Below are 14,232 nucleotides of genomic sequence, written 5' to 3'. Positions count from 1 at the left end.
ATCACAAGGTGCTTCACAAGAACAAAATTTTTAAAAATAAAATATTTTATTGTGAATTTAAATTTAAATCGTGAATCTGAGGCCTCCAGAAGGAAAGATGTTTAGCTCATAGAATAACCTTTGACCATAGGGGCCCCTGCAGAGAGCCAGCTGAAACTGCTGTCACGAAATATAAATTACACAGCACCTCAACACTGATTAATTCATCCACAGAACTTCTACAAGATCAATCTGCTGCTGGAAGCAAACTGAGGACTGCACCTTACCAAAAATATTGTTTTAAAGAGACTCTTTATGGGCTATAAGCAGAAGACGTATCTCAGAACATCAGATTCCAGTTTTTGGGCTGTAAATGTTCTCCAGTCCAGTGCACTAATACCTGTAATCTAACAAGGACTGGTTCAAAGTTCAGTTCATACACTAAAACAAACTAGTTCAGTTTTTAGTTCACCATTAACCCTCTGGAGGCAGGTGTTGCAGATTTGCAATGTTAAAACCTACCTACCTGATAACTCCACATACGTATTTCATGAGCATTTTTTTACTCAGAAGTACCCCTGAAAGATTTAGTTGTTCATCCTTTTATCAAAACTTATTTTGAGCCTGAGAGGGTTCAAAGGAACCCAGCTTACAAAACTTTGTGGTTCTTTAAAGATAATTGTTAGTATCAGTTATATTAAAATGGTGTAAAAAACCTTCTTGATGTCTTCCTTTTTATAAAGTTTGTAAAAAATAGTTTAACTCGAAGGTCGCCATTGTTATTAGCGCCACACTGCACTCTGGGTAGTAACATCATATGGTTGTACCTCGGTTTCACCGGCCGGCTTTGGGACCCTGTAGTGACTTTTCAGCGACATCAACATGTCATCTGTTCAGCCTTTTCACTTTGAACCAGAGTGAAACATTAATGAGGACATCACTGACCATGTTTCACAAAATGAGCATCAAAATGAAGAGCAAGAAGGGCGGGATGAACCGAGAGCAGGACAAAACCGGTGGTGTGTGTGTGGCAAATGTGTCCATGGTAACAACGAGAGAGAGTGTTTGTTGTAAAGAGCTCACATTTTTGTCAGCAGAAGTTAACCGTAAACTATCGTGTGATAAAACTTATTCACTTGTGAAAGATTTTGGAGATTTTCGGCATCCAGGGCTGTCGTGTGCTTTGTAGATGATATTCAGTGAAACCACTTTAATCATTTTTGCAGATATTACTGTATATATTTGGAGAACACTGTGTTGCTACACTTACATCTTGTTTTACTGGTGGGAGAGGTGAATGTTCAGCTTCATCCGTGACGAGTGGCGTGTCTGATGGTTCGCTGAATGTGACAAAAGCAGCAGCTGCAGGAGCGGGTTCTCGGCTCAGGAGAGCGTCTCTTGTCTCTGCGAGGGCATTTAGGCTCCTTGTGTAGGAAAATGGTCGGTAAAGCATTTAGTTTCCGCCTTCTCTTATACCCAGCCGCTCTGGAGAGCTCTTTAAGTAGTTGTGGTTGACCATAAGCCTCAAACGCATCAAGAGAAAAATGTTGGGAACACAGCCGCAGATCTTTGGGAAGTTGTGTCCATCCACAGGCATCTTCACACTGCTTTCTCCTCTTCTTGCCAGTGGGAAAGGTGTGTAAACTCACATCATTCCCCTTGTTGCCCCCTGACTGGACATTACATCCAGAAGCAGCACAACGCGGCATTTTACTTCATTATTAATACGGTGAGTGCGTGAACAAACACTAGCGTCAATAGCTATTCTTCCAAGTGCAACCAATATACGTCATCGCCCCCAGAGTGCATACATGGCGTCCTACGTATGTCAAAAATGAACTAAATATTATAGATTTATAAATAAACAGTAATGTTTTGTGTGTTTCTAACAACATAGTTTGGTACAACAGAAAACTTGTGGCTTATTCAGGCATACACGTCCTCATAGCTAGAGTTCCTTTAAAAGAAATTTAGAACTAAGTTCACTGTTTCAGAAATTAACTAGTTCTTTTTAATTTTTGAACGCCCCAATTTTTCCAGTTTTTTATTGAAAATTATGTATTTAATGTCACATTGTACTCTGAAATGAAAGCATAGAACAAATAAACAATTGGAGTTCAAAAATAAATCATGGAATCAATTTATAGGCTAAAATGTATTCTAAACTTTTGACCCACCTTTGGCAGATATAACAGCTGAATACACTTGTGGCATTCTTTCTACAATAGAAATCAGAATCAGAAAAAGCTTTAATGCCAGCACTCCAGCGACCCAGAGCATAGGAACTTGACTCTGCAGAATCAAATATTCTTCAGAAAGTTCTTCCCATATCTGTTGCAGAAGTTCCTAAAAATGTGTGGTACTTGTAGGTTGTTTTGCTTTCACTCGTTTGTCCAGTTCATCCCAAACCAGCTCGGTGGGGTTTGTCTGGAGACTGTGTTGGCCACTCCATGTTTACAAGCTTACCATCTTGTTCTTTTTTCCTGAGGTAGGTCAGGCATAACTTGGGCTAATGCTTTGGGTCATTATCTTGCTGTAGGATGAACCCCTGACCAACTAGGCGCATACCAGTGGGTACTGCATGGCGCTGGAGAATGCTGTGGTAGCCGTTTTGGTTCAGGGTGCCTCTCTGTACAAGTCACCAACCCTGGATCCAGCAGAACAGTTCCAGACCATCACACTTCCTCCTCCATGTTTGGCAGTTGATGCAACACACTGTGAAACCATCCTTACACTTACTTAAAGATCCTGCGTAATGAACTAAGGTTTTCAAATTTGGATTCATCAGTCCATAATACCTTCTTCCAGTCTTCAGTAGTCCAATGGTGGTGTTTCATGGCCCAGGCAAGCCTCTTAGCACGTTTTAGCAGTGGCTTTCTTGCTGCAACTCATCCTGTCAAACCTGCAGCTCAAAGTCTTCTCTTCACAGTTGAAACTGAGACTTGCTTACTACGACCACTATTAAGCTGTGCTTGAAGCTGTTGTCCTGTGAGGCGACTACCACGCAAGCTGTTAACTCTCAGAAACTTGTCCTCGGATGCAGTTGTGGCTTTGGGTCTGCCAGACCTCTTCCTGTCAGAGTTTGCCCCAGTTCCTGAGTGCCTTTTGATGGTGAAGGAAACTGTACTCACTGACACCTTGACTTTCTTTGCAATTCCTCTGTAGGAAAGACCTACATTCTTAAGTGTTATGATGGTCTGTCTCTCTTTGTAACGTACAAAAAGGGTCAATTTTCACCATCTAACTGACCTCAGTATAACCTTTCATCTACAAACATAAATCCAAATTCTATTTGGCCTCCAAATCCAGAAGGTTCTGCTCAGTACGTGTTTACATACAAGAAGACAAAACATCCAGACAGACTTCTCTCCCAAGGTCCTGCACTCTGCGTAAAAGCCAGACTGCTGCCTTCCTCACTCTCAACTTGAAGCCTACAGGACTTTTACAACTCATACGCTTAAATGATCATATGTGATGAATGAACAGATGTTTAAATCAAACGTTTGAATAACTTGTGCTTAAACCAATAATGGCTTTAAAATGAATATTGCTCTTACAATGATCCATTCCAGGTCTTATCTACACCAGATCAGTATGTGTTGATTTAACAAGTTAATCATTGTTTACACTCATACACATTACAATAAGATACTAGCTGATTCTCGAATAGTCCAATTAGGGAACAAGCATCTTCGAGACATCTCTTTTGACCTCCAGTCAAAGGCTTCTCTGCAACGCTGCAGCTGATACAGCCAAACAGCTCTTTTCAGAGCCAAGCAAACATCAGCCTTAGACGCAAATAAGCATTCCAGCTTCCTGCCTTCACCTGGAGGGTTCTCAGACTGGACGGGTCCTGTCGGAGCTATCTACAGGTTCCTGATATCACTCCACCAGCAGTGACCAGCACGACCCCCTGGATCGAACGAGAACCTCCACACAAAGGGTGTGAAGACTTGGCACAGATTGCGTTGGATGGTTTTTAAACACACAACTCTCTAGTTATAAACAACAACAAATTATTTTACAGCCCAGACTTCACCTTTTAGCTCAGATACAAACATGGTTTTGCTAAACATCTAGCTTCCATTACAACATTTCGCACATCACATTAAATCAGCATTTCCATTACAACACATCTTGTGCTGGCATTAGGTATTTTCTGTTTAGTAGTTTGCCCTCTAGTGGTTGTTTTTTATTCTGCAAGCTCTAGCCAGAAGCAGTTTCACCTCTGTTAATCTGTTACCATCCATGCCTTCACAAGTTGATAAACGGCATCATCTGTGAGTAATATTGTCTGTTATCACTGAAACGACTTGTGTGCATTGTTATTGTTGTGAAAGAGTGATATAGTTTGTAGTTTGAATTTAATTTGAATGCAGGTGTAACCTAAGCTAGTAAGGTTAAGCTAGCTCACCTCACATGTGGTTTCTTTAACATTTTGAGCATGAGAGTGATTTCATGTGGTGTTGTTTTATACTGATGCAACATTTTTATTGGTTTATTTCTGGTTTGTCAACAGTTTCACACTTTTTCCTTATTAAATCATCCAACTCAACACATCGGCCTGTTCCTTGGATTTTTGATTGGGAGAGTGTTTAGCTGTCTGGATAGCTGAGTCTACGTCCACGAGGACAACACTTAGTGAGGACAGAACAGTGAAAAGATGGACCATCACGTCAAGCTGTGAAGGAATCTCGACGGCTCATTTCCTAGGCGCCGGTGACCAGTAAGTGGACGAAAACACCAAGAGGCTACGCTAGCTTCTTCTGGATTCTTTTATGGGATTTGATGACCAATCCAACTGCTTGTATTAGACGATGTCAAGCTCAAACCCTATCGACACCGACACTCGGAGCCTCGAGGTTAGGTCAGAGTGTGCTGCCTCAGCTGTATTTTCCAAACAAAGCTCAAATAAATCTTCAGCTAGCGCCGCTGCTGCTAGAGTTCGTGCCAAGGCGGAAGCTGCACGCATGCGAGCAGCTTATGCAAAACGCCAAGTAGAAATGCAAGTGGAGAAAGCACGCATAGAGGCTACATTAAATGCACTAAAAGAAGAGTGTGAAGCCGAGGCCGCCTCAGCAGAGGCTCAAGTATTTGAGGCTGCTGCAGATTTAGACAGCTGTGACCTTGGGAGTGAAGCCAGTCGTGCTCAGGCAATGAAGCAGTCACTAAAACGAACCGGTGAGTTCATCCAAGCACATTTCTCTTCAGGGCACAGCTTCGCTTCAGCTCAAAACGAGAAAGAAACAGAGCCTGTTGCTTCTGTACCACAACACAGACACGTCCCAGACATTGAGGTTAATCGCGTCAGTCGTGATACGCAACAGCTGAATCCTGCTGATTCTTCTGCTGAAGGCTTTCACCCAAGCAACCAGAGAAAAAATCAGCCTCATTTTGTCTTATGACACAGATGGAAATGTTCCCTCTATGCACACATATCGCTACACAGGGTCAACAAACCAACTTCCACCCCACTCACTATTGGAGGCTCGAGGTGTGTCTGAGTTAGCTGTATATCTGGCACGCCAAGACCTTGTCACAGCTGGACTGAAAGTGTTCGATAGCCAGCCTGCTAGTTATCTGTCATGTAAATCTAGCTTTGTTAATGTTGTGGAGGGACTTAGCCTCAAACCTAGTGAAGAACTGGACCTGCTCATTAAGTGGCTAGGTGGGGAGTCGCTACATCACGCTAAGAGGATAAGGGCAGTTTATGTCAACAATCCATCCATGGGTTTGAACATGCTTTGGCGAAGGCTGGACAAGTGCTATGGTTCCCCAGAGGCCATCGAAGCTTCTCTCTTCGATAGATTGAACCACTTCCCAAAGCTTTCAAATAGAGATCACCAGAAGCTTCAAGAACTTGGAGACCTGCTCCTAGAGATCGAAGCTGCTAAGCAAGAAGGATATTTGCCAGGGCTCAGTTTCCTAGACACTGCGAGGGGAATAAACCCTATAGCGGAAAAACTGCCCCACAACGTCCAAGAACAGTGGATAACTCAGGGGTCGCGCTACAAGAGGGAGCATCAAGTTCCATATCCCCTTTCTCATTTTTTGTGAACTTTGTGTATAACTATGCAGAGATGAGAAATGATCCTAGTTTTGCCCTTACTAACTTCAGTTCAGCTGCATTGAAAGGTGATGGATCCTTCTCCAAACCATGGAAATCCAAGCCTCCAATATCTGTAAGTAAAACCGAGGTGGGACACCCCACCATGTCTCATCACTCCAAAGGACTCACTGTTGATCTAGACAGAGTGTCCTCTCCACATGAAACCTCACTCCCTCAGGAAATGCAGAGGCTTTCGACAAAAAACACTTGCAGAGCGAAGACGCTTCCTGTCGGAGAACTCAATATGTTTTAAATGTTGTGGTTCAGCGAGTCACCAAGCTAAAGAGTGTAAGGCTGACATCCACTGCTCTGAGTGTGACAGCGACCAGCACATTGCAGCACTCCATCCTGGACCGGCACCTTGGGCTCCCAGTTCCAGACCACCTCCTGCAGAGCATGGTGGGGAGCCTACTGAGTGTGTCACTGACATAGCAGCTTCTTCATGCACAGCCATGTGTGGTGAGGGACTCAAAGGTAAATCATGTTCCAAAATCTGTTTGGTCAGCATGTATCCCAAGGGTCGCCCAGACAAAAAGGTGAGGATATACGTGATGCTGGACGACCAAAGCAATGTGTCGCTAGCTAGATCAGCATTCTTTGACATGTTCGACATCCAGGGTGAGGCTTCTCCCTATACCCTCAAAACATGCTCAGGAATCACAGAGACTGCTGGAAGACGGGCCTCTGGATTTATGGTGGAGTCAGCTGATGGACAGTTGCACTTATCATTGCTGACTCTTATTGAGTGCAATCTGATTCCCGATAATAGGGATGAAATCCCTACTCCGGAAGCTGCTCAAAGTCACGAGCATCTTAAGTCTATTGCTGACAGGATCCCTCCTCTCGATGCGTCAGCTAAGATACTCCTGTTACTTGGGAGGGACATCATCCGAGTTCACAAAGTGCGCAATCAGCGTAACGGCCATCACAATGAACCTTATGCCCAACAAGTGGACCTGGGTTGGGTAATAGTCGGTGATGTCTGTCTCGGTGGGGCTCACCGGCCGACTGTCAACACATTCATGACCAATGTCCTTGAGAATGGACGGCCCAGTTACTTCAAGCCTTGTGAGAACAGGATCATTTGCAAAGAAAAGGTCATAGGTGAACAGCTAATATCCCCTGACACACTGATTTCCACTCAGCCAAGTGTAGGTGAGCTGGTTTTCAGCCAAACAAAAGAGGATGATAAGCTGGCGCCCTCCATCGAGGATGAAACCTTCCTCCAGATTATGAATAAGGAGTTTAAGAAAGATGAATCCAACAGCTGGGTGGCTCCTCTGCCATTTCGTAGTCCAAAACCACATTTGCCAAACAATCGAGTACAAGCCCTCAACAGACTGATGTCACTTCGCCGTACCTTGAATAGGAAACTGGAGATGAAACATCATTTCATAGAGTACATGGAGGATATTTTCAAAAATGGACATGCAGAACAAGCTACTGCACCAAAACCTGGCAAAGAGTATTGGTATTTACCTTCCTTTGGTGTCTATCACCCCCAGAAACCGGGAAAAATAAGGGTCGTCTTTGATTCAAGTGCACAATTCGAAGGCATCTCATTGAATGATGTGCTCTTACAAGGCCCGGATCTCAACAACACCCTAATTGGGGTTCTCATGCGTTTCAGAATGGATCCAGTTGCTGTGATGACAGATATTCAACAGATGTTCCACAGTTTCCTAGTGAGAGAGGATCATCGGGACCACCTCCGATTCTTGTGGTTTCGCAACCACCAACTTGATGACAAAGTGCTGGAGTACCGCATGAAGGTCCATGTGTTTGGTAACTGTCCCTCGCCAGCTGTGGCCATTTATGGCCTGAAGAGGACGGCAATGGAGGGTGAAGAAGACTACGGACCCGAAGTGAGGAGCTTTGTGCACAGACACTTCTACGTTGATGATGGTCTGAAATCGTTCCTCAGCGCAGAAGATGCCATCAAAGTGCTGAAAGGTGCACAAGATATGCTAGCGCAGTCCAACCTTAGACTACACAAGATTGTGTCTAACAGTGTTGAGGTCATGAGGGCATTTCCAGCTGAAGATTTGGCTAGCAACCTGCAAGACCTGGACGTGGGTCAGGACTCTCCTCCCATGCAGCGCAGCCTGGGTCTTGGTTGGGATCTTGCTACAGATGCTTTTAACTTTCCGTGTGGACAGCGCAGGAAAACCCTTTACACGTCGGGGTGTGCTATCCACTATAACAGTTTATTTGACCCATTGGGTTTTGCTGCTCCCTTCAGTGTTCAGGGTCGCCTCATTTTGAGAGAACTCACCACTGAGACTCATGACTGGGATGCACCACTGCCCCGAGAAAAGCTTGAAAGGTGGCAGAGGTGGTGCACGTCTCTTCAAGACCTGAGAGAGTTGAGCATCCCAAGGGCCTACACAACGATCCTGCTCTCCACAGCTCAGAGGAAGGAGATCTGTATCTTTTGTGATGCATCTACTCAGACTATTGCTGCTGTTGCTTATCTGAGAGTCACAGATGCTGCAGGACATAGCGAAGTTGGATTCCTGTTCGGGAAGACAAAGTTGGCGCCTAAGCCTGACATCACCATCCCAAGGCTTGAGCTCTGTGCAGCCGTTCTGGCAGTGGAACTGGCAGAGGTTATGTCCGCAGAGTTAGATATTCTGATCGATGACATTAAGCTTTTCTCAGACAGCAAAGTAGTACTTGGCTATATATTTAATGACTCTAGACGGTTCTACGTCTATGTTCATAACAGGGTGCAAAGGATCAGGCGTTCAACCAACAAAGGCCAATGGAACTATGTTCCTTCCGATGTCAACCCAGCTGACCATGCAACTAGAGCCATCCCGGCTAACCAGCTTGTAGCTTCCTCCTGGTTGTCTGGACCAGCCTTTCTTGTAGACAAGCAACATTGTCACTTAAACCAGGAAGTTTTTGGCCTAGTTGAACCCACAACAGATGTGGAACTACGCCCAGAGGTAGCGACTTGTGCCACAAATTTGTCATTCCAGCTGGGCAGTAATCGCTTTGAGCGGTTTTCAAGTTGGAGGTCACTCACTAGAGCTATTGCCAGGCTCTGCCACATTGCTTACTCCTTTACAAGGGCAGCAAAAGAAGGTCCTTGCCACAGTTGGCACAACTGCAAGCTTATCCTCAGTCCAGACCAGCTACTTCATGCAAAGATCCAAATTTTGTTGGATGTCCAAAGGCAGGTCTATTCAGAAGAAATGCACTGCCTACACAAGGGAGATCAGGTCCCTAAGCAGAGTTCTCTGAGCAAACTTTGTCCTTTCATTGATTCAGAAGGCCTTCTCCGCGTCGGAGGATGACTGAAAAGGTCACAACTCACAGCAGAAGAAGGTCAGCCGATTATCATGCCTGGTAAACATCATGTTACCTCCTTGCTTATCAGACACTACCATGAGCAAGTCTGCCACCAAGGATGTCACTTGACAGAAGGCGCTTTGAGGAGTGCTGGGTTTTGGATCATTGGAGGCAGACGATCCATCAGCAGTTTGATCTACACCTGTGTGACATGTCGAAGACTGCGTGGGAGAGAAGAGGAGCAGATAATGGCGGACCTGCCTGCTGATCATTTGAGTTCAGATCCTCCATTTACCTCTGTTGGGTTGGACGTGTTCGGACCTTGGTGTGTCACCTCAAGGAGGACACGTTGAGGGCTAGCCAACAGTAAGCGCTGGGCAGTCATCTTCACATGTATGAGCACACGTGCCATACACATCAAGGTCATCGAATCACTGGATTCATCCAGTTTCATTAACGCTCTAAGACGCTTCTTTGCAGTTAGAGGGCCTGTCAAACAACTAAGGTCAGACTGTGGAACTAATTTTGTTGGAGCCTGCCGAGAGCTTGGGATCAGTTCAAAGGGCTGTAGCAATAAGGACGTGTCCAACTACCTGTCTGATCAGGGCTGTGTTTGGTTGTTCAACCCTCCCCACTCTTCACACATGGGAGGAAGCTGGGAGAGGATGATTGGTGTCACACGTCGGATCCTTGACGCAATGTTCCTCAAGCTTGGGTCCGTTCAGCTCACTCATGAGGTCCTGACAACATTGATGGCAGAGGTAACTGCAATTGTCAATTCCAGACCGCTTACTTCAGTGTCCACAGATCCAGACGAACCTCTCATCCTCACTCCTGCTATGTTGCTAACTCAGAAGATTGCTGTACCTCCTGTTCCTCCTGGTAACTTTGGTGATAGTAATATTTTTAGACGTCAGTGGCATCAGGTTCAAAGCTTAGCCAACACATTCTGGGAGAGGTGGAAAAGGGAGTACCTCAGTAGTCTACAAGGTTGAAAGAAATGGAGAACAGAGAGGCCTAATCTCATGGACGGAGATGTTGTTCTGATGAAAGACAATTCACTGGGGAGACATGACTGGCCCACAGGACTGATCACGGAGACTTTTCCGAGTGAGGATGGAAAGGTCAGGAAGGTTGAGGTGAAGATAGTCAGAGACAATGTTCCGAAACTGTACGTAAGGCCAGTGTCTGAAGTTATACTTCTGTTGCAAAGAAACTCTGTGAAGTAATGTGCAGTTTGACATCCTAGGGATGCCAGGTGGGGAGTGTGCTGGCATTAGGTATTTTCTGTTTAGTAGTTTGCCCTCTAGTGGTTGTTTTTTATTCTGCAAGATCTAGCCAGAAGCAGTTTCACCTCTGTTAATCTGTTACCATCCATGCCTTCACAAGTTAATAAAAGGCATCATCTGTGAGTAATATTGTCTGTTATCACTGAAACGACTTGTGTGCATTGTTATTGTTGTGAAAGAGTGATATAGTTTGTAGTTTGAATTTAATTTGAATGCAGGTGTAACCTAAGCTAGTAAGGTTAAGCTAGCTCACCTCACATGTGGTTTCTTTAACATTTTGAGCATGAGTGTGATTTCATGTGGTGTTGTTTTATACTGATGCAACATTTTTATTGGTTTATTTCTGGTTTGTTAACAGTTTCACACTTTTTCCTTATTAAATCATCCAACTCAACACATCGGCCTGTTCCTTGGATTTTTGATTGGGAGAGTGTTTAGCTGTCTGGATAGCTGAGTCTACGTCCACGAGGACAACACTTAGTGAGGACAGAACACATCTCATTATTCATATCTTGTCATGTATAATCATTAGTTTAGGAAAAACAATTAAATTCATTTTATAAACTATATTCACGACTCTGTCTGAAATTATTATGATCAAATGCGTGATGATGCTGACATCCACAGACAGTGCTGTAAGCTGTATGCACAAGTTAACACTATAGCTCGTAAGTTTGGTTTTTGTTCACCTCCAGTTAAGGTGGCTTTATTTAAAGCATATTGTACTCCGCTTTACACAGCCCAACTGTGGTCATCCTACAATCAAAGCAGCATGAACAAGCTGCAAGTTGCATACAACGATGCCTTAAGGATCATACTTAAAATACCCAGAGGGGGCAGTGCCAGTCAGATGTTTGTAACAGCAGGCGTTTGTACTTTTAAAGCTCTTTTAAGAAAACTCATATTCACTTTTATAGGCCGACTGGATAGCTCTGCCAACAGTATAATTTTAGCAATCACTGATCCTACTGTGAGCAGTTGTCGCTATTTCTCCAGTATAAGGAAATACTGGTTGAAGTGTTTGTGTGGTTAACCTTGTGTGGAACAGTTTATAGTTAAGCTTTTAATTACATTTAGATATTTATTCAATTTTATGCTGTTATCTTTTTATTCTATTTATCTATTTTGTTTCATTGATCTGTTGTTTTATATGTATTTTATCTGGACCTAAGAGTCTGTCAATAAAGATTATCTATCTTATCTATTATGAAGTGTGTTTATGGTCACTAAAGAAGGAACGAACCCTAGAATCTTCTGACTAAACATTCAAAGATCAGTCAGATTGATATTTCACATTTATATGAAATCATCACATCTTATTGGTCATAATTAATATGTAGTGTCAATTATCAAGTTCACTTGGCCGCTACACATTGGTAACTGCCTTTTTCTCGCCCTTTCTGTAGCAACACACTTTTATCTGCAGGACAATACAGTTCAACTGATGCTCATGAGGGTATGGTACCACAGTATGTTCCAACACTGCTTTCATGCAGACAGAGGGGGTTATAAGTCAATCAGTTTCCCTCTGGGATTAATAAAGTATTTTTGAATTGAATTGAATTGAAGTAATCAGAAAAGTTGGAACACCTGTGGGAATTAGTATCACCAGCTTTCAAGGCTTGATCAACCACGTGAGGAGAAAAGAATAAGAAGAGAAAAGAACACAAGAAACGAGAAGTACAAGGGCCTCAAAGAACAAATTGAGAAAGCCTGGAGAGCGAAGACATCCGTGGTGCACTTGGTCATCTGGACACTCGGGGCAGTAACCCCCAGACTGGAGGAGTGGCTAAAGCGAAACTGTTTGAATGTTTTTCATAAAAAGGTGAATCATTAATCAACCAGAGGGAAGACCCAGGCTGAGATAGGAAACACCTCAAACTGCGATATTCAGAGTGCAAAACATTTACCGTAATTATCCTTAAATTAAGGAACTTCTAAAATTCAGTTCAATTTCTAACTTGTTTACCCAAAGAAAAAGAAAAAGTTATAGAGCTTGGGTCATAAAGAGCAACAATCAGCCCCAAATTATTTAGTAAAAACAAAGCAAATAAATAAACAAACTAATAGTTAAATATTACTGGTGCGACTGTGTCTAGTGTTTTCAGATTTGTTTTTTCTCCAGTTTATTCCTGTCAATTCCATACTTGGAAATTTCATCTTCCGAGTAGAAATAATGAACTAGAACAACCCCCACAGTCAGAGAATGTTTTTTAATTCAACTTTGAGGTTCGATATAGCAGCTCCTTGTGATAACAATAGTAGCTGTGGTGGAAACAGGTTTATTTTACAATATAAACTTTAAGGGTGCATCTTAAATTTATGTTATGTACAGCTGTATAATTTCAGAGGTAAATGGAGCGCACCATGACGTCCGTCCTCCACGCTGGTAAGAATCAAACTTCATATTTAAATGTAATTATTCATTGTTTGCAATTTAGCATGTTAACTGCATAATTTTAGCACTGCTTAACATGTTTAAATTAACTACTAATTGTTTGATGTTTGATAAGAACAGTTCGAGTCCAGTCAGTTTACAGAGTTTGTATATTTGAGTATTAGTATTTGTATTTTTGTGAACTTGTTCAAAGCATTTCTATACTTATGGCCAGTTGGGACTACTGGTGTTTTGTGTTGTTTTATTTTGCATTGTGAAGGTTTTCGACCTTGATTTTTTACGTGAATACCAGATTCTCTGGTAACTAAACTCATTCTAGAACAAGTAAAAGGACATGAGAAGAATATCAAGAAAGTTATCGTATGAATTGACACACACACACACACACACACACACACACACACACACACACACACACACACACACACACACAGTGAGCTATTTACCATCAGGATAGTTGTCGTTTGGCAAACCAGAACCTAAGTCCAGAGTCAGCAAATCAATCTGTGCAATAATAAAATAAGAAAAACACATGAGTGATTTTGGGAAACATACATGATTCATAGTATAAAATCTGATTTATTAACAGTTAAAACTCCTACCGTTGGTGTTGGGAAACCACCCTCCACACTTTCAGCTGGGAAAAGAAAATTCAAACAGAACTTGTTTAGATGAATAAAGTTCATTGAATAGTTGTTAGTCTGCAGCTACATTATGCTTTGTATCTAAATGAACCATGTTAAATCAGACTTTACAGTAGCATGCTAGTTTGTTTTCAGGCAATTTCAGAGTTGTTTTGAGACCCCCAAGTTGCAACACTTTAGAAAATATTCAAAGAGGAAGGAAAATTACAATTAGCCCCCTTAAATACTCTTTCTCATAACTGGATTCTCATAACTCACAAAATATAAAAAAAATCACATTTTTAGTATTTGTGCACAAAAACTCTGAAAGAAAACTTCTTCCACTTATTATTATTATTAAGTCATACTTTTTTTTTACATGAATTCCATCTTCAGTCCTCACAAAATACAATACTTTTTCCCCCTAAGACTTACACGCCCCCTGTATTGCCAGGTTTATGATCAAAACCAGAAATGTAAACAAAAGAAAACCTTTATACATTTTTTATGTACAGGTGCTGGCCAGTAAATTAGAAT

At 42.6% G+C, this 14,232-nt stretch overlaps 1 protein-coding gene across 2 annotated transcripts in view; it reads right to left on the bottom strand.

The window, feature by feature from the left end:
- The window catches only part of LOC107397260 (interleukin-6 receptor subunit alpha), a 58,826-nt gene that overhangs the window by 1,621 nt on the left and 42,973 nt on the right, over window positions 1-14,232 (bottom strand). For both annotated transcript variants that reach the window (XM_070542607.1, XM_054737163.2), the window contains exons 7-8: window positions 13,675-13,709; window positions 13,519-13,576 (exon numbers count right to left, since the gene is read on the bottom strand). In XM_070542607.1, coding sequence (XP_070398708.1) covers window positions 13,519-13,576; window positions 13,675-13,709 — 93 coding nt within the window. The remainder of the gene's footprint in view (window positions 1-13,518; window positions 13,577-13,674; window positions 13,710-14,232) is intronic.

This window comes from Nothobranchius furzeri, chromosome 12, assembly GCF_043380555.1.
Source record: "Nothobranchius furzeri strain GRZ-AD chromosome 12, NfurGRZ-RIMD1, whole genome shotgun sequence".
Taxonomy (NCBI): domain Eukaryota; kingdom Metazoa; phylum Chordata; class Actinopteri; order Cyprinodontiformes; family Nothobranchiidae; genus Nothobranchius; species Nothobranchius furzeri.
The sequence above is the reverse complement of the archived record's forward strand: the minus strand, read 5'-3'. Positions and strand labels throughout refer to the sequence as shown.